Source organism: Mustela nivalis (assembly GCF_964662115.1).
Source record: "Mustela nivalis genome assembly, chromosome: 17".
NCBI classification, from domain to species: domain Eukaryota; kingdom Metazoa; phylum Chordata; class Mammalia; order Carnivora; family Mustelidae; genus Mustela; species Mustela nivalis.
In genome coordinates this window covers 50,756,995-50,777,167 of record NC_139036.1, presented here as the reverse complement: position 1 = coordinate 50,777,167, position 20,173 = coordinate 50,756,995, and the positions used below count along the sequence as shown (strand labels likewise).

Sequence of the window (20,173 nt, the reverse complement as noted above, 5' to 3'; positions counted from 1 at the left end):
AGGTCATTTCTGGGATGGTGCAGGAGAGGGTCCTGGACTTTCTAAAGGACAGAGAGGGAATGGGATTGGGGAGGGGAGGGACAGTTTAGGAAAGAGAACAGACTTCCATATTGGGTCCAGGTCAAATTCCTGGTTCTGTCACTTATTGGCTCCATGACTTCCCAGGCCTATGGCTTTTGCTCTTTTCTTTTTTTTTTTTTTTTTTTTTTTTTTTTAATTTGACAGAGAGAGATCACAAGTAGGCAGAGAGGCAGGCAGAGAGAGAGAGGAGGAAGCAGGCTCCCTGTGGAGCAGAGAGCTTGATGCGGGACTCGATCCCAGGACCCTGAGATCATGACCTGAGCCGAAGGCAGTGGCTTAACCCACTGAGCCACCCAGGCGCCCCGCTTTTGCTCTTTTCTGATCCCACGATCCACCCCACCCCACCCCAACCACACCTTTCCAGTGTGCCCCCAGGGTCACTATCATGGGGGGAAGACCTGGGCACTGGGCCACAGTTCCACACTCAGTAGGGCTCTGCGCTTGGGTTCATTTCGCCTGGCACCACCTTAACATTCTTACTGCTTTCTTTGGACGAGGGAGTCCTGCAGGTGCGTTTTGCACCAGGCCCTGCAAATTACAGTGTGTCCTGCCTCCACCCGGATCAGGAAGCTCATGGCAGGACAGACAACCTCAAGTGATCACAACCTCAAATTCTTGAGTCTTTGGGCAGGGAGATGCGTCCCATCTCTTGTCTGCTTTGCATTAACCCCATCAGTCCCCGGACCTCCTGGTTTCTGACTTTTGACCCCCTCTCTGCTCTCAATGCCTACATCCCCCCATTCCTCATGGTCGTTTCTATCTCGCGTCTCACTCTGTGACTAGCCCAACCCCTTGCCTCTGTTTGCCCGTATATTCCTGCCTGGCTGCCAGGTCTCAGGGTCCTTGCTTGTCCCTCCTCCTCGCTTCCACATCCCTGTCTGCGGTGACCCCAGGGTCTCCCAGGGCATGGCCCCACAGACCCCTCCCACGTGTCATGGTAGTCTGCAGCCCGCCCCCCGGGGTTGGGAGGCCAACAAGCCCCCCACACAGCTGTGTAAACAGGCTCTAGAGGCGTCGCTATTTGGGTAACTCCACAAGGGGAAAAGAATAAGTTAGAATTCCAGGAATGCGTAGAATTTGACGATTCCTTAGGCGGAGTATCTTACCATAGCAAAGGGTGTCCCTTGGATGAGGAATAAAGCCGTGACTTCCCTCCAGGAGGGCCACCTGTCAAGAAGGCAGGGAGCCTGTGCATGAATTACAGAGAAGAAAAAGATGTTCATTTCTTACATTGTCACGAAGCGGTTGTCTTTGAGTTGCTTAGAAATCGGCGCACATGTGCGTGTGTGTGTGCATTTTTAAATAACTCTACTTTATGTCTTTTTTATGGCCTTTGGTTAAGTAATAATAACGTGGGCAGGTTTACGAGATTTAACAAATAAAAATACTGGATTCTCAGTTGAATTTGATTATCAGATAAACGACGAATAACTTCTCTAGTGTACATATGTCCCCAAAATTGCAGGGGCGTCCTGGGTTTTGTCTTGGAGTTGGGGGTCCACACTGCACTGTGGCTACTCTTGGCAGCAGTGCATGAACCTTACGCCACGGCTGCTGTCTGTTGAGCCTCTGCTCTGTGCCCGTCCCCTCTGCGTATTATCTCATTTAACGCCCTCCCCCCTTTTCTGATCCCCTTTATAAATGAGGGAAGAGGCTTTGACAGCTAAATAACTCATCCAAAGTTGTGGAGCCAATAAGTGACAGAACCAGGAATTTGACCTGGGCCCCATCTGGGAGTCTGTTCTTTTTCCTAAGCTGTCCCTCCCCTCCCCAATCCCATTCGTTCTCTGTCTTTTAGAAAAGTCCGGGACCCTCTCCTGCACCATCCCTATGTCCACATACCCCTAACAGGACAGAGATGCCCTGTATGTCCGTCTAGAGGAAGCTGATCCCAAGGAAAGCTATTTTTACAGCTAGAAAGCAGTAAAATCCATATGGGAAATCCAAGGTAGAGGTAGGGAAGCCTTGGGTTCCACGGAAGACTTGGGTTCCACGGAAGCCACTGCCGTCCGGCTCTTAGAGGGTGGCTGGTAATCTTAGGAACCCCAAAACAGTCAGCGAACCGTACCACCAAAGCAGAAGCCCTTGTGGGGTAGTATAATCAAATAAAGTGAATGAAAATATTCAACATTTTAATACACTGAAGACTGACATCATGGTCCCAGACACATATTAGGCTGAAAGCCAGGCCAGGCCAGGTAAAGGGGAGATGACAAAGTGCACGTGATTGTGATTGACTTGCAGGGACAGCTTGCCTCGGGGCCCAGAGAAGGTCAGACGGACTGAGAATCTGGCTCATTTTGTCTCTGTTGGTCCACTCAGGAGCCCCGAGCCTGTAGGAGGTTTGATCTGGGCTCCTGGGCACTTGGCAGGAGGGTGTTCGTGCCCTCTGGCTGCTGAACCCAGGTCTAGTATGATTGTGATCATCACCATTGTTAGTGTTTTCTCTTCCCTAGCCTTATTGAGAGGTCAACATATAATGTGTATAAATTTAAGGTGCACAGGATCATGAGAGCTGTGTGTATATTGTAAAATGATTACCACAATAAGGTTAGCCCACACCTCCACGCCTTTGCAGATATAAGATTTGCGTGTGTGTGCTGATGACATTTAAGATCTACTCTCTTTAACAACTTCCAAGTACCTCAACAGTGTTGTTCATTAAAGTCACCGTGCTGTGTGTCTGATCCGCAGATCTCATTTCTCTTATAGCTGGGAGTTTGTTTTTCTGTCATTAGTGTTGACTAAGGAGTGTTTCCTGTCTTTCTGCCACATTCTGTGATTCGGGCTTTGGCCCTCTTTTTGCTTTAATTTTTTTTTTAAAGTTTTTATTTATTTATTTAACAGACAGAGATCACAAGTAGACAGAGAGGCAGGCAGAGAGAGAGACAGAGAGAGAGAAAGAGAGAGAGGAGGAAGCAGGCTCCCTGCTGAGCAGAGAGCCCCATCTGGGGCTCGATCCCAGGACCCTGGGATCATGACCTGAGCCGAAGGCAGAGGCTCTAACCCACTGAGCCACCCAGGCGCCCCATCTTTTTTGCTTTAATTTTAAACGGCATGGCTGGACTGAGTCAGTCCTCGGTGCAGCACCCGTGGCTTTAAGGCAAAGAAGGAACTGGGGAAGAGAGTAGGCTCTGTTCTGAGGCTTGTCCTCAGCTTTGCAAACAGAAAATCTAGGTTTGAATCCTGGCTCAACCCGTTACTGACAAGGAGGTAGGGAGAAAGTTGCCTGTAACATTTCAGGGGCTCGGTATCCCCAGCTGGAAATCAGAATAAGAAAACGGCCCTCCCCTCAACTTTGTAAAGGGTCAGAGAGATGGCCATTGCTTTGCACTCATTGCTAAGGGGTTACTATTTTAGGCACAGGTCCAGCATCCTCTTTGAACAGAAGGTGTAGACCAGTGGGTAGGTTTCTTAATCCACTCGAGCACACTCTAACAAGAGAGCCTGATTGCTTTAGATTTGAATGCAAAGTTACCCTGGTGCCAGGGTCCTTTTCTTCCTGAAATGTGAGTCTTCTCAAATAATGCCTTATGTTAAGAGACAATAGAGACAGAAAATCAGTGTCATTGCCAAAATACAGATCATCCGGGGAATGTCTTCAACTGTTGAGATGGAAAAGTATTCTGTTATTAGACTACCTCTCCATTTTTCTAGGCTTCCAAGCACATGGCAGTCATCATTTATCTGAGGTTTTTTGAGCGTCTACTGTGCATCCGAAATTATGCTAGGGGCAGGCGTGGTCACCCTGCTCTTAATGGAGCCCGGTGGGTGATACATGTATGAAATAGAATGACACAGACAAATATTTAATTACAGTTGTGGGTAAGTGTTATGAAGGAAGAAGTCAGGGTGTGTGTGAGCCCAAGACAGGGAGACCTACCATTAATTTTCTGAGATAATTCTCCCTACTTCCCCCACCCAGGAAAAAGGATTTCCTATGAAAAGCAATTACATAAAAGCAATCCAGTGAAGCAAAGTGAACCCCCACCTGAGTTAGAAAAGAGAGACGTGTGTGGAAAGGAGAGCTCAAACTCTCCTCCACTCCCTGTCAATGGGCTGATGGGCCAGTACTTATATTGCTAACAGGCTAAGGGAAATAGTGTCCTCCTTGAGCTCCTAATTCCCTTCCCAGTGGAGATCTGGTTGTATTATTAAGCTGCTTGGAGGCTGATGGCCAGGAATGAAGATGATCGATTTAAAGTATAAGAGTCAGCACCAAGCAGCCAAACCTAGAAAAACCGAGACTGGAATTACCAACTGTGCCCAAATTCTGGGAGCTACATGGAGCGGAAAAGTGATGCTAAGGAAGCATGTCAGGTAATAGAGAATTTTAGTAGGAGACAGATATGAATGGTTTCTAGGAGCTTCTAAGAACCTATACGTGGAGTCTCCTTTGAGAGCCAGCTTTTCTCTGCTATATTGCAGAAAATCCAGAGAGAAGGTGCCCTGCCACTCACCCCAGGCATGTACCTGCTTCAGCTGCTTCAACACAAGGATAGGACCCATCTGATATGTGGATATCGCATGGATTTACGTGGATACAGCTCTCCTCTGGGACTTAGCTTCTGGTGGACGCTGGTCTCAGTTTTTTAAATAGCGTGCTTTATGCTTGGCAATGTGGCTTTTTCTACCCCCACCCCAATTTGCCTTGGTCAAATTGTTATGAATACCCACGGAATGGGTCTCATCACTCATTCAGAGCTCTCTCCTGGGAGGAAAGAAACAAACAATCTAGCTGCCTGCTTGTCTCCCTATCTGTGTGTCTCATTCCATTCAGGATGGCTCTGTAGGCACTCTTGTAGATCGGGACCAATCCAAGACACAGTCTTGAATTCATCTTGGCTTTTGGGGGAACAGTGTACAGTTATAGTAGTAAATCGCACGCCTCCCCTCATCCGAGCCTTAGTGAATTAATGCTCCAGTGGTGGGGGTCATGGGGAAATCCTGTCTTTTAAGTAAGAAAAGGTGAAAAACTGTGTTTTTTTTTTCATGGGCAAAGATTTTTTATTTCTCAAATGGGTATTTGAACTGCAGTGACTTAATGGCATCTGTTTAATGGTTTTTTGCTTCTTTGTTTTTACAGAAACAAACAATCACTGCTGTCAGGAAAGAGGTAATTAGTTTCTCGGTCCCAGGGAAGTTTGATTTTTCAGTCCTCCAACAAATTACATGTATTTTGGCTTTGCGCTCTGCCCTCAGTAATGAAATGAAAAGCCATGTGTCATGTTCAATTATTTCTAAATTAATGGACCACACAGAATGACAAAGCATCTTTTGTAAGATCTAAATGGATCGGTGCCGAGGCTCAGGATATGAAACACCATCAGAAGGCCCAGATCTGAGGGACGTGGGCTGGCTGTCCCCGCGGCTGCGTCCCCACCCCGGCCCCGGCTCCTACAATGACAGGGCCGTTCAGAATCTCTCTGAATAGGCACACTACCTGTTGTGGCAGATCTCGTGTCCAGGGCCCCAGGCAGAGCCCCGGAAGGCACTGGCTCTTGAGGTTAGCTCTGCTTTGTGAACCAGAGGCCCCTGAGGGAAAAGCCAAGCATCCGTCCACCCCCCCCCCACCCGCCCCCCGGTCTTGGTGGAATGCTCCTTATGACCTTTCGTATTTCCGGTTGGTGCCTTTTCCTGGACTGACACATGATGGGCTATGGAGGCCCCTCATTTGGAGTTTGGGGGTCCCCTGTCTACTGTGGACCTATGCTCTGTTTGTACCGTGGTGGGTAGCTTGAGGGGATGGGGTGGCAGGGAGGTGACTTCTGGTTCTGGAGGCCACGTGCAAGGGCCAGTGTTGGCGACACTCGAGGGCGGGGAAGTTGGGCATCCTCTAACCACTCTATCTCTTCCAGATCATGTATTACCAACAGGCCTTAATGAGGTCCACCGTGAAGTCTTCAGTGTCCCTTGGAGGGTATGTCCCTAATTTGTTGGTCTTGCTGAGGTTGGAACAAGAGGTAGACAAGAGAAGAACTTTCTGTTTTCAGGCAAACTTGAGCAGTCATGGGCTGGCACAAGCTCCTCAGGAACTCTGAGGGACGAAACCAGTCTTTCAAGGGTTCAATTCCTTGCTCCTCGGTCGGCATGTGTTCAGGTGTCATCTTGGGTTGGGAAAATCGGGGATGGGTGAGGTTTTATATAAGCCTCGTTTCTCTTGGAAACCACTGCTGTGTGGATGGAGATGGTGGGAAGAATTGGAAGTTCATAGACCAGGCCCTGTGGGGGATCCACACCTGCCTGTGTTCCTATCAGTACCCACTCAAATTTATTAGAGATCTGTAGGCTACGTTTACTGGTTCAGTGTACTATTGAATGTCCAATGTTAATCTTTGATTTAAAATCCTGTTACGATAAATTGGAAATTCACATTTGACTTCTTGAACATTGAGGGTACCTCAAGCTAATCCCCCATAATGACATTACTGGGGAGACACAAAAGGATTTAGTGCCTCCCCTAATGTAAGCAGTTATTTTTTAAAAATGTGGAATTCATTTTAGGACCACCTTGTTAGCTCTAAGCTTTTCCTGCACACACGAAAATGAGCTTGGCTTGTTTCTGGAGGGTCACAGCCTGACTGATCATTTATTGTGACTGAGACTTGAGTCATGGTGCCGATCAAGATGGAAGATGTTGTATTTTGCCCAGTGCCTTTCTTCTGGTAGGGCTAAGGGTTAGGCTCCTATAAAAATCTTCAGATACCTTTTTTTCATCTTTCCAAATCCCTCATTTGCAAACATACCACCCAACTGAGAAAATGTGCCCTGACCTCCCCCACATTTTTCAACCACTTCTGTCTGCACCTGCTGAGCTCTGTTGGTCATAGAGGAGAGTGTGACCGTATACTCAGTGGACACTCAGCTTTAGGTTATAATGATAATCATTGCTGTATGATAAAGTAAAAACCATCGACCGTGATGTTCCAGAAACCCTATTTAATGAAACCAACCAGAAAGCTCATTGAAGGAGACTCAAAGGCTATCGGATACTCCTTACACCCGCTTTCCAATTTTTATCTGTTTTAGTACTTCATTACCAGAATTCAACGTCATTTGTGGTTGGACCCGTGGACCAGTGTTCTTTTCTCTTCCTTTCAGTTGCTCCCCTGTAAAGGTCTTGCTGAGAAAGAAGAGGGTCTTGGGCGAAATGAAGCCAAGGGGCTTGAATTTTGCACAGACCTAGAAACCTAATGCTCTGGGACATCTCTGGGGCATGGGTTCTGTTCTAACAAAATCTCTTGACTGTGGGCAGATGTCATAGCAGGTGTCTCACAGGTATACAGTGGATACAGGGCCCACCAAAGGGGTTAAGGCACAGCAGGTTTTCCAGACTGCCTGCACACTGGGAAATGTGCTACCTGGGAAGGTCTAACTCATGAAGAAGGCATTAGCTCTTGCTGATGTTTGTGAATGTGTGAACACGCCTCAGTGAGACCACAGGCTCTGAAGGATGAATCTAAGTTCCCAAATTTGGGCGATCTCCTGACAAAGGGTGGAACGTGACAACAGAATCTCAGAAGACCTCGCGCTTCCAAGATGGCGCCATGCAAATGGAGTTGGCTTTGAATTTGGAAGACTCCTGATCCCATATATAAAGAGGGCTTATTTTAATGGACCCTGATCCAATATATAAGGAGGGCTTATTTTAATGGAATAGGTATAGTAGAGAAATTGCAAAGGGATTGGCTTGGGAAGACATGTCCCAAGTAGAAGAGGGACAGGTCCGGTCCTGTCAAACACCTGCCAATCCTGAGGGCTATTCGAGCCTTTTTCTAAGAAGGCAGTAATAAGTATGTAACTAAATCGATCAGGAGAAAAGAAGACAGGCTGGTCAATCAACCTGAGTATTGATTTCGTCTCTTGGGTGTTGAACTTCTAGGAAATCATTTTCCATTTGCTTTTCAGGATCGTCAAATACAGTGAGCAGTTTCTGTCCAATGACGCCATCATGTCAGGCTGCCTCCCCAGCAATCCTTGGATAACAGATGACACCCAGTTCTGGGACTTAAATGCCAAATTGTATGTATCGGATATATTGGTGTTTTTTTAAAAAAATGGCTTTTTGAGTTATAATTCACATGTCGTTCAACTCACCCAGTTCAAGTGTGCAATTCCGTGGTTTCTACTATATTCCTGGGGTTGTGCAGCCATTACCACAGTTAATTTTAAAAACGTTTCACCTAAATAAGAACCCCTCCCCCACCCCAAACCCCTCCCGTCCTAGGCAAACCCAAAACTACTTCCTGTCTCTGTGCCTTTGCCGACCTTGGACATTTTGTATAAATGGATTCATATACTGTGTGGCCTTTGCAATTAGCTTTTTTCCACCAAGCATAATGCTCTCAGGGCTCCTCTGTGTGGGGCACTGGTTTAGTACTCCATCCTTATTTATGGCTGAGTGATAGTCACTGTAAGGAGATAGGCTTTTTTTTTTTAAATCCATTCATCAGTTGATGGACATGCGGGTTGTGCCTTTTAGCTGTCATGAGTAATGCTGCTGTAAACATTCGTGTCCAGCTTTCTATGTGGACATATGTGTCCATTTCTCTTGGGTGTGTACCTGATAGTAGAAATTCTGGGTTAGATGGTAACTTTATAATAACAATATATTACTTCTGAAAAGAAGAAAGAAATATTTATGGCTTTCCTTTTCTTTTTTTTTTTTAGATTATTTATTTATTTGACAGAGAGAGACACACAGCGAGAGAGGGAACACAAGCAGGGGGAGTGGGAGAGGGAGAAGCAGGCTTCTCGATGAGCAGGGAGCCTGATGCGGGGCTCCATCCCAAGACCCTGGGATCATGACCTGAGCCGAAGGCAGACGCTTCACCAACTGACCCACCCAGGCACCCCTTTGGCTTTGCATTTTCTATCTCTAACTAGAGAAAAAATAAGTGCTTGGAGGGCAGGGCTCCACGTCTGCCTTGTTGACTGTACCACTCACTCCTTTGCTCCGTTTGTGAATTCTAAACCGTTATGGCTCCCGAGAAAGGCAGAAATGCAGAAGGGTAGAGCGTAAGCCAGTGAAGGAAGAAGAGAAGCACACTCACATCTGAGGGAAAGATGGAGGAGCAGGGGAGGAAGGAAGGGGCCAGTAGGAGCAGAGAAGGCAGGTGGGGTGATGGGAAAGATCGAGAGCATCAGGTGCGTACCACAGTTCAGGTCACCACCAAGGTCATTGCCATGAAGGCATGAGGAACATGCAGGTCGCGAAGATCCAGCCAAGTCAAGAGGCCTACGTTCCCCATAGCTTGGGGAACCCTTCCACCCATACCTCTTGGCTTGCTCTGGGCCGCCGGTGGGTTAAGGAGGGCTCTCATTTAGAGTTTGGGGTCACCTCTCTACTAGCGTCCCCTACAGAGCCAAAAACTTGAGAACCACCTTCTAGAGAGGCTTCCCTCCCGCCCTGGGGGGCTCTAGTTTTGAGGGTGGTTTTCTGGAGCCTACGCCAGCCTCCCAGCGTGTCAGGGCAGAGGAGTGACCCAAATCTTCTTGTGCAGAATTCAGCTCTCGGTGGAGGAGAAGGCAGAGCCGCCTGGCTGGGAAAAGTGTTGTCCCAGGAGGGCTTGGGACGGAGACGTGGAGAGCTGCCCAGTTTTAAATGAAAGGGAGAATATGGTATTGAAGGGTGAGGCAGAGATTTGCTGGGGAGAAGAACGGGGGTGATGTTCTGTGTAGGAGCCATCTGTCAGGGGTGCTATGGGCTGAAGCCAAGTGCCCCCCTGAAAACAGGAAGCCTTGTTCTGGATGCCTGAGACCTTAAAGCTGTGTTAAAACCACCTGGGAGCCTTAAAAGCAAAAACCAAACAAATATCAATGTCCAGCCCTCACCCCCAGAGCCTCTTAACTGGCCCCGGGCTGCCTTCTGGTCCACAGCAGTGGTTTTCCAAAGTTCCCATTGACCTTAATGAACAGCTGGGGTTCCTAACACCGGTTGGCCGCAGCGGCGCCCGGGGTGGTCCCTGGACCAGTAGCGGCAGCATGGCGGGGAGCTTGCTAGAAATGCAAATCCCTGGGCCCCACCGACCCCGGTGAACCTGAAACTCCAGGGATAGCGCCCGGCAGTCTGTGCTTTTAATGATAAATCTCCCAGGCGATTCTGACTCGTGCTGAAGCTTGCACACCACGGTTTGTCTTTGTTTGGTTGTTGGGTCTGCTTCTCGGGTGGACCTTGGTCTTCTCAGTGGGAACAGGGGGAGGACAGCGGGCAGCTCACAATGTTCTCACCTGGGGATGTGTGTGTAGAGCGCGGGGCCTTCCAGGAGGTGGCCCTCTGTGAATGGTGGCTCTTAACGTTAGGACAGCGTTGTTACTGTTTTCATGCTGCTGTTGGAGAAAGCACGAGCCTGCTTGGCTGATTTGGAGGTCGTGAATGGCAGCCGGTCACGGTTCTAGCAGCTACCTCGGTGGGACTGGTGGTGTCGAAGACTTGGAAACCTTTGTTTCCAAGGCGCTGTGTTAGGCTCTGGAGGGTTTCCTAAGGAATAGGAGAAAAGCCAAGGCTTCCTCATTTTCTGGAATGTTAGACCTCAGCCAGCTGTGCTCCAGTGTCCTTGCTGGGAGCAGCGAGACCTTCCCAAACATGGAAGTGCTATGGGACTTGCATCTAGGCGGGGGCTCTGGGGGAGGGTGCACTGGTGACAGAAGGGTCTGCCTGGGACTTGGGGCCTGCAGGCGGGTATGGGAAGAATCATCGACTCCTTCCAGATGCCCCTGTGCTTTGTGTGAAGGGCCGTGGGGTGGGGAGGCAGTAGCCACAACACCCATCACTGGGGCCATTCTGGAATCTTCTGGTCTGGTGTGGCAGCCTGATTGACCCGCTGCTGGCCAGTCTCCATGGGCCTCAGAGGGGACATCTGTGTTCCTTTTTCCTGAAGAAGGGAGCCTTCCTGAATGTGAGGCTGTCGCTGTCTGGGTACCAGCTTCCCCCATGAGCCCCAAGGGGCTCCTGTGAGGCTGCGTGTTCCTAGCGTCTGGTTACTTGGATTGTGGTTTGTGTGGGGGCTGAGGGGGGAGGGTCGGGCTGAGCCCTGGGCGGTGGGACTCGTGAGCTTGGTGGGGGCCCTGCCTCACTCCGAGCGCCTGGTGCACTTACAAACCATCATCCTTGCAGGGTGGAAATCCCAACCAAGATGCGAGTGGAAAGATGGGCTTTCAACTTCAGTGAGCTGATCCGAGACCCCAAGGGCCGGCAGAGCTTCCAGTACTTTCTCAAGAAAGAATTCAGTGGTGGGTCTTTTGATTTTTTAATACCGTTTTTTTTTTTTTTTTTACTTTTAGGAACACGCCTGTCACGCCGGGCGTAGGGTTTTGAGGATTTCTCAGTCGGTGTTTTCCCAGCTCTGCTGCTGTGCGCCCTTCTTGGACGTGTCCTTTCCATCCGGTCCAAGGGGCCCCCCTAGCCGAGGGGCAGGGGATGGACTCTGCTGACGAAATCCACGCAGCGCACCTCCCAAATGCAAGGGCTCCGTCCCCTCTTGCTGTTCCCACCTCCTTACGCTGATTCTGGGGTCACCGGTCCAAGAGTCCCCGCGTCCCCTGCCGCTAAGTGCGGCTCGTGGGGGGGACCCTGGCCCGAAGGGAAGCAGAAAAGCGAGCTTTCCCTTTTTGTCTGGCGGCCTGGTTTCCTTCAGCCCCCTGCTTCTCTGCCCAGGCTGTGCGTTCCATTCACCCGGGGGAATCTTAAAAACACACCTGCCGGATCCCTTCTCCAGATGCTCCTTTTACATTGGTTTGGGCTGGGATGCCCGCAGGTGTGAGAACTCCCCAGGTGATTCTCCCACGTGGCTGTGATGGAGAACCGCGGTCTCAGCCCCCGCTCTGCTGCCCATGCACAGGGGCCGGTCTCGGGGGGGACGGACGGGCGGGGCCCCGTTTTATACTCCGTCTCGGGGTGTCTCAGCATGGTAAGGAGGCACCCGTAGCCTCTTAAATACACTACCTGAGAACCACCTGGGAACGTCAGGACCCTTTGCTGGAAGGTGTGTTTTTATGGGGTTCGTACACTTGCTTACTGACTCCCCAGCCTGCTGGGTATCTTCCTATTTAACCTCCGTTCTCAGCTGCTTGCTCCCAAGACCCATTTGTCTGTAGGGGCTGTGCCTGGAACTAATCCCAGGGGACGTGCCATTAGCCTGTTTGACTGCCTGATGCAGTGCATTACATCATAATACGGATTCCTGACAATCCTTCTCTCTGATCGAGCCTAATTGCCGTGATAGGATAAAACCCAGAATAGACGATGGGAAAGCAAGCGCTTTTAGCTGGGGCCCCGGCCCCTCCCACCCCCCCCCCCCCACCAAAGCAACTCCAGAGGAAGGCGATAGGGTGCCATCTAGCGGCAAAACGACAAAGTGCACCTGGGCTTGTTCCCGCCCCCCAATATCAACCCTGTACTTGGTTAACAGTGAGAATCCTTTGAAAAGAAATCCCTGTGTTACTAAAATACTATTTCTGGCGATCTCTGTGAGAGATTCCCGAGGCCTCAGGGGTAAGCAGGGAGGATGAATCATGAGTTTTCTCATTTAAATGACATTAAAAAAAAAAACCGAGATCGACTTCTCATACCATAAACACATGTACCATGTAGTTCACATGACATAATCCTTTCAAAGGTTACAGTTCTGGGGTTTTTCGTATGTTCACAAAGCTGCACAACCGTCCTCACTATATGATTGCAGAACATTTTTACCACCTCACAAAGAAACCCCTTACCCATTCAAAGTCATTCCCTCTTCCACACTCTTCCTCTGCCTGCCCCTCCCCCTGCTTCCCCCTCCCCCTCCCCCACCTGGGTGACCATTAATAATGTATTGTCTGTCTTCATGGATATGCCCGTTCTGGACATTTCGTATACATGGAATCATGCGTTGTGTGGCTTTTTGCCTTCTTTCACACAACATAGTGTTAACAGGCTTCATCCCTCTTAAGAGTATTTCCTTCCTTTTTATGACCAAATAATATCCCGAGGTACGGGTAGACCACGTTTCGTTGATCCATTCATCCTTCGGTGGCCCTCTGGGTTTAGACGTTTTGGCTATCGTGACTAACGCTGCTTTGCACATTCACGCACACCTGTTCGGGTGCTTGTTTACTTTTTTATGGCAATAATAATTCATCACATAAAATGTATCATTTTAACCGTTTTCAAACGCGTGGTTCAGTCGCGGTCGGTGCACTGACGTTGTTGTGCTCCGATCACTGCTGTCCATCTCCAGAACGTTTTCTCTTCACTGAAGGAAACTCTGTCCCCGTGAAGCACTAACTCCCCCATTCCCTCTCCTCCCTCCCCCACCAGCTCCCAGCGACCTCCAATCTCCTTTCTGTCTCCATGAATTTCTCTATATTTGATACCTTATAGAAGGGCGATCATATCATATATCACCTATCTTTTTGTCCTTTTGGATCGGCTTATTTCACTTAGCGTAATGCCTTCAAGGTTCATCTATATTGTAGCCTGCTTTGGAATTTTATTCCTGTTTAAGGCTAAATCGTATGGCCCTGTATGTCTATGCTGCGTTCATCCATTCATCGGCTGATGGACATTTTTGCTTCCACCTTTGGCTGATGTGAATAGCTGCTCATTTCATTTTAACCTTAAGCAACGGTTTGTCTTTTGCCTGGATAAGGCAGTCTACACGGCACTCGATGTGAGACTGATTGGGTGTCATTTAAAAGCATCGCTGCCTTGTCTCCTCATGCCCTTGACCAAAGTCCTAAAGAACACCCCGAAGCTCATGTTGAAGAGGAAGGACCTCTGTACAGTTGTGGGACAGACGTCCACTAGTTGAGAATTGTGCTGCTTTTTCCATTCCGACGCACCTGGGAGCTTTCTGGCAAATGCTGTGAAAAGTGTGTGGGGGGGAGCCCCACAGCATGCCACGATTTACATGCAGACACACGCATGTGCACGTGCAACACACACATGCACACAGTACATAATTGTACACACACACACACATACACACACACACTCTCACACGCAGTGAGATGTACCCCAATCTCCTGGAACGATCGTACCCCAGTGCTCACACCTGCTGTGGGTGCCTGGAGAGCTTTATGTTGAAAGGAAGGGAAGGCTCAGGAGGAGACTGGCTTGCCTCCTGGGCTCTGAGGAGCTGAGTCTCTGTGGCTCAGGTGACCCTCTGAGAAGTCCTTCCCTGAGGTCCTCTCTCTGAGGACCTCTGGCTGGTCTCTGCCCTGCAGGGGGCTGCCAGGTGGGGTGGTCTGCGCCCACAAAGTGGGCAGCCATCCCGTGCAGTCGCTGAACGTGGGCACAGTGAACAGTGGCCTTTATGAAGAAAGCCTCTCGGGACTTGTTCATGAGCCGGTCCCAGGCTTACTTGTCCAAGCAGGCTTTGCTCCAGCCAAACTCCAGGGCAGGGAAGGCTGGGGCGGTCCAAGGGGGCTGCTGTGAGCTCCGACCCATGCGTCGCCCGGGAAAGGCCAGTGGGCACGGTCGCCGCATACGGCTTCACACGTGGTGCACTGCAGTCTGGTTCACTGCAGAGACCACACGTGGGGCGGTTGCAGGTTAACAATGTTCTCATGGGCCCTGGAAGCAAGACCTGGCTCCTTCTCTTGGACGCTGTCCTGTCCAGCCTCACAGCCTGCTCTGGTCTGTTTTGCAGACGGGAGAGGCTCCCTGGGCGGCGGGGACTGACTTGGCCTCCGCTGACCCAGCTCTCTTCTTCCCTCTCTCCTCTCCCGCCGTGTTTCCCGCCTGCCTTGCGTCTGCGTGACCCCTCCTCCCCACGCAGGGGAGAATCTGGGATTCTGGGAAGCCTGTGAAGATCTGAAGTACGGAGATCAGTCCAAGGTCAAGGAGAAAGCAGAGGAGATTTACAAGTGAGGACCCATCGGACGGTTGGGAGAGCCTCCCGTGGGCCACCCCTGCTGTGCTGGAGGTTGAGAGGGAGTGTGGGGGGGACCAATCCACCTGCCATGCTGTCTGTAGATACCTCCCCACTAAGGCTTGGTGCTCCTCGGAAGAAAGTCTGGGAGGCGCGTGAGGTCACTGCCCTCTCCAAGGGGGCTGTGCTCGGGAGTTCAAGGCAACTGCCCCGAGTTACCGTGTGATGCTTTGTTTTTGATTCACCCCCCTTCCATGTCCCAAGAGGGGTGCGCATGCGTGCATGTTTGAGAGCGAGGAGAGGGACAACAGGTGGCATAGGACACCCCCCACCCCCTCCCCAGCCATCTAGGGAAGTAAAGACCATAACGGGAGGGAGCCTCCCCAAGTCTCTGCGCCCAGTGCACCGGCTTGGGCTACAAATGTGGGGTCCTCTCTTATGTTGCGTGGAATGGCTGTAGACCCCACAGCTCCGTGTAGCGGTGAGTCTGTTCTGCTCCACGCCTGCTTCTCCCCAGAATTGTCCTCCATGTTACCCAGGAACCTGAGGCTTCAGTTCAGAAGGCCCCCCTGCTTCTTATGGCCCCGGTGGGGAGGATGAAGTCGGGGGGAGACCCCCACACTGCTGGGTGCCCGGCTGTTGAGATGCGTGCCCTGTGCCCTCCCTCCTCCCGAGCTGAGCCGGGTGGGCCTTATCTTGCTGTGGGGGCCTTCCTGCCAGCCCTTCACTCTGCACCCGTCTGAGTGGACACCAGCCTGGGGCCCCGAGGGCCCAGCACCTTCGGTTCACACCCACACCCGTAACCGTGGTTCTCAAAGCCTGAGCGCTGAGCTGGGCCAGGCAGGGGCCCTTGGCAGCCCCCAGACCGTGACATTGAGCTCCGGGCAGCAGGCTAGAGGGCCCTTCGCCTCTGATCACTTGCCCCTTTGGACCTCTGGTGTCTGTCTGTCCTTCCAACCGACTCAGAAGGGACCACTGTCCCTTCCGGGAAGGCGCCGATAACACCGAAGGGAGGAGCTGAGGTTTTGCATCTCATGCTTGGAGGCTCTTGGCCTTTCTTAGGAATGTCCCCACCTCCGCCCCCAGGGAGAAGTGGGGGTGCCGGTGGGACTGTCCTTCCAGGAAGGTCCTGTGACAGCCACGCTCACAACAGTGGTTCCTGACGGCCTCGCCCACCACGACACACACACACACACACACACACACACACACATGGCTCCTAACTCTAGAATTCTGCTAGAAAAACCCTTGCGGCCTCCTCCTTTCTATCAGCTTCTCCCCAGGCTTGCCCATGACGTCACCATCATCTGAATTCCAAAATTTTAATGTGCAGCTTCGGAGGATGGGAAAGCACTCCCGGATTTCTAACCCTGAACAAGTCAGAATGGGAAATGTTGGAGAGCCGTGCAGCTGAGTTTGGGTTCTCATTGGGGCCATCGGCAAGGGCACCTTGGCCACCCAACCTCTGGGTGCTGGGACTGGGCGCTGCCTCCTAACTTAGCCTGTGAGGTTCAGCTCTAAATACCTCTGGAGCGCCCGGCTGGCTCAGCGGAGCACACCACTCTTGGTCTGGGGTCAACAAGTTCCAGCCCCATGTTGGGCGCAGAGATTACTTAAAAAAAAAATTCTGAATACATTTAGGTTGAACCAAGGGAGAGCAGAGGGCCTGGAACACCTGCTTGGAACGGCCTGGTTCCCCGTGGGCCCCAAATCCTCGTCAATAAGGCAAAAGGTGTTAAGTTGCAAACTGGGTTCTTTATTCTAATGGCTGGTGTTGGGCTGCTTTCATTGCCAGTGACCCGCTTCCTTTAGGGGACCTGAGTCACGGCCCTCCCTCCCGCCCAGGCAGCCGTGAACTTTTCATTCACCAACTTGGTCGAGCTTCCAATTCACATCTTCCTCCCTGCTCCAGGCTCTTCTTGGCCCCAGGGGCGAGACGGTGGATAAACATAGATGGCAAAACCATGGACATCACCGTCAAGGGGCTGAGACATCCTCACCGCTATGTGTTAGATGCGGCGCAGACTCACATCTACATGCTCATGAAGAAGGTAGGTGGGCTCTGCGCGGACGGTCATGGGGGGCCACGCGGCCCCTCCCTTCTCGGGCACCTGGGAGAGTCTTTGGAGACGGGAACAGGGGGAGATACCATGTGGCTTCTGCTTGGCTGGTGTTGGGGTTCAGGATGGTCAATAGCCTTGTTCCCCCCGTTCATTGGTCCGGAACCTTGCTGGGCTTCCAGTCTTGGCATCTGGGGGATGGCGGGGTACCACAGGCAGATGCTGTGTGTGTCCTTATGGTCTGTCACTCTGCGACAGTGGTCTGGGCACCCATGCATGGGTGGTGAGGACATTGCTGGAATAGGTCTTATTTACCGAGGACTTGGGAGCAGCAGTCACGGTGCAAAGCATGGGGCTTTGTATCGGGGACCACCCACGAGGCAGGACTTGCTTCTCCAGAGTCTAGTTTGTCCAGGGTCTCCTTGGAGGTGCAGTCGGGAGTCAAACTGTGTCCGCCTGCCTCCCAAGGCTGACCTTAGTCTCTACCAGGGGATGGTGGCCGTTCTGGTGGCTCCGGCCCGAAGCACGTATCATGGGTTGGGGTTGGGGGACCGTTTAGTATGGGAAAGAGATAAATTCACTGTGAGGATGATAAAACCCAGTGGGAATTCAGGTAGCCTTTCTGAGTTATTAATAAAAGTGAACATGGTGGGAAGTTTTAGGAAACTGTTAAAAAAAAAAGGCGGGGGGAAGTTTGAGACAAGAGTCAGTCACTTTCTTTCTTAAGAAATTAGAATTTGGGGTTCAGCATTGGCCTAAGAGAGGTTGTTCAGTTGGGTTCTTTTTTTTTTAATTTTATTTTTTAAAATATTTTTATTTATTTGACAGACAGAGATCACAAGTAGGCAGAGAGTCAGGCAGAGAGAGGAGGGGAAGCAGGCTCCCTGCTGAGCAGAGAGCCCGATGTGGGGCTCAATCCCAGAACCCTGAGATCATGACCTGAGCCAAAGGCAGAGGCTTTAACCCACTGAGCCATCCAGGTGCCCCTCCAGCTGGGTTATTAATTGGTGTCATAATAAGACTTTGTTCAGGAGCCCCTGGGTAGCTCAGTAGGTTGGGCAGCCAACTCTTGATTTTGGCTCAGGTCATGACCTCAGGGTTGTGGGATCGAGCCCCGCTCTGTGCTCAGGGGGAGTCTGTTTGAGATTCTCTCTCTCCTTCTCCTTCTGGCTCTCCCCGCCGATTTCCTTCTCTCTCTCTCTAACTCCCTGTCAAATAAATAAATACATCTTAAAACAACGAAGACTTTCTACAGTTGCTTTAACTTCACAGTACTATAGTTATTCCTCGTATAATAGAGGATCTCTAGAAATTTTCATTATGTGATGACTGTTGAATGGCAAATTTTTTGTTAGCATCCCTTAATTATATTTTATTTAGTCTTTGATGTATATTTTGTTATAAACACTTTTACTTTGCTTCTAAGATATGTAATAGTTTAGAATTTTCACCAAGCCACATCGCCTTCTCCACTTGATTTCCATCAGTGGGGTTTCTCCGTTTGCCTTGTGAGGAGATTCACAAGAAAATACCTTTACTAATGGTCTTCCTTTGGGTTATTTTCACATACATTTTGATTCTTAAAGATGTGGTTTTATACAGCCTCTCACAGAGACACGCAGGGAAGCCGGAAACTGGGCAGAACGAAATGGGAGTCGTGGGTGACTCGAGATCGGTGTATATGCTTCGCGGACAGTGTGTCGTTAGAGGTTGTGTCTTATGCCAATAAACTCAGTGTGACCCAATGATCCATAATGCCCACTCCCAGACTGTCGTGGTTCTTGTAATGTTTAGCCACCACTCAGTCTTTAGAATGGGACCCTTTGGATAAACTTAAAAAACTCTCAGTGCTGCGGATGTTGCTCCCTATTGGTTAGAATGAGAGTTTTGAGTTGACTTGGAGGTGACAAGCATTCATGAAGCCACTTCTCGGAGCCTGCCCAGGGTCCAAGGAAAGAGCCACACAAGAGAAACCTGACTCTTGGTGTTTTTTTTAAAAAATTCTCTTGCTTTCATACCCCAATTCAGGGCAGAAAAGGATGTTTGTCGGCTTTGAGGTGGGTTCCAAGTTCATGGAAGCTCATTTTTTTTTGGGGGGGGGAGGTACTGGAGGGGAGTGGTGGGGTACAGATGTCCTGTCATCTCATGTTGGCCTCATGGAAGACCCTTCCCCACCAAGGCTGATTTTCACGTGAGGGATTAGAGACCACAGAGCAGCCGAAGTACAAAAGCATCCACAGAAGGCTTGTGAAGACTCCGATGGTTCCATCCCGGGAATTCCTGATTTCGGAGGACTGGGTGGGCCTGAAGACCTGTGCTTCTGGCAATTTGCCAGTGAGCCTGACGCTGCCGGTCTGGGGACCGCACTGGAGAACCACTGATTTAGACCCACCTCCGAATGCCTTTCACACAAGGACGCAGATTCCCTGAACTTTGCCATCTTGGTGCCCAGGGAGAACTTGAAAACAGCAAACTTGGTCTGTTGATGTGACACGTCTCCTCTCTTAATGTCTCTTTTCCCCCCTAGGATTCTTACGCCCGCTATTTAAAGTCTCCAATCTATAAGGAAATGCTGGCCAAAGCTATTGAACCGCAGGGAACCACCAAGAGAAGGCAAGTGGAGACAGCAGCAATTTGCCAGTTGCCTGCTGTTTTGTTGACAGGGAAGGGAGGGTCTTTTTTTCAGCCAAATGGCCATGATGGAAATAATTTGAGGGACCGGGAAGGATTTCTTAGGGGTAGGATGGCCTTGTTGGCTTCAAGGTAGCCTTGCAAGATTTCCATAGAAAGTTGTGTGTCCCTGACGTGGGTTGGAAAAAGTGAAGATTATTGCCCTGATCATTACCCTACCGCAAAGGGAAGCATCTCGTTGGTTTGTTGATTGCTACAGTTCTCCACCTTGGAACTGATTTGTGGGAAGTAGCTTAGCCACATCCTTGTGTTCTTGGGAAGTCCTAAGACCTTAGCATAGCAGACTCCACCTGCCAGGAAAAAATGGCCAGGCTCCTGCGGGAGATGAGCACTGACATTGCAAGCATCCGTGTTGACCCCGGCGACCGCCTTTTGGCAAGCCCCACCCCCACCCCCAACTGGTTCGTGCTCACCTTCCTCATTGGAGATGTGGATCATCTCATCGGACCGAACCTGTGGGCAAAGGAGAAATGTTCTGAGGGCCAG

The 20,173-nt window shown here is 50.4% G+C and overlaps 1 protein-coding gene across 2 annotated transcripts in view; it reads left to right on the top strand.

Moving 5' to 3' along the window:
- RGS9 (regulator of G protein signaling 9) overlaps positions 1 to 20,173 on the top strand; it is a 66,608-nt gene that overhangs the window by 32,936 nt on the left and 13,499 nt on the right. For both annotated transcript variants that reach the window (XM_082708397.1, XM_082708398.1), the window contains exons 10-16: positions 5,168 to 5,197; positions 5,940 to 6,001; positions 7,990 to 8,103; positions 11,198 to 11,313; positions 14,844 to 14,931; positions 16,849 to 16,987; positions 19,524 to 19,609. In XM_082708397.1, coding sequence (XP_082564523.1) covers positions 5,168 to 5,197; positions 5,940 to 6,001; positions 7,990 to 8,103; positions 11,198 to 11,313; positions 14,844 to 14,931; positions 16,849 to 16,987; positions 19,524 to 19,609 — 635 coding nt within the window. The remainder of the gene's footprint in view (positions 1 to 5,167; positions 5,198 to 5,939; positions 6,002 to 7,989; positions 8,104 to 11,197; positions 11,314 to 14,843; positions 14,932 to 16,848; positions 16,988 to 19,523; positions 19,610 to 20,173) is intronic.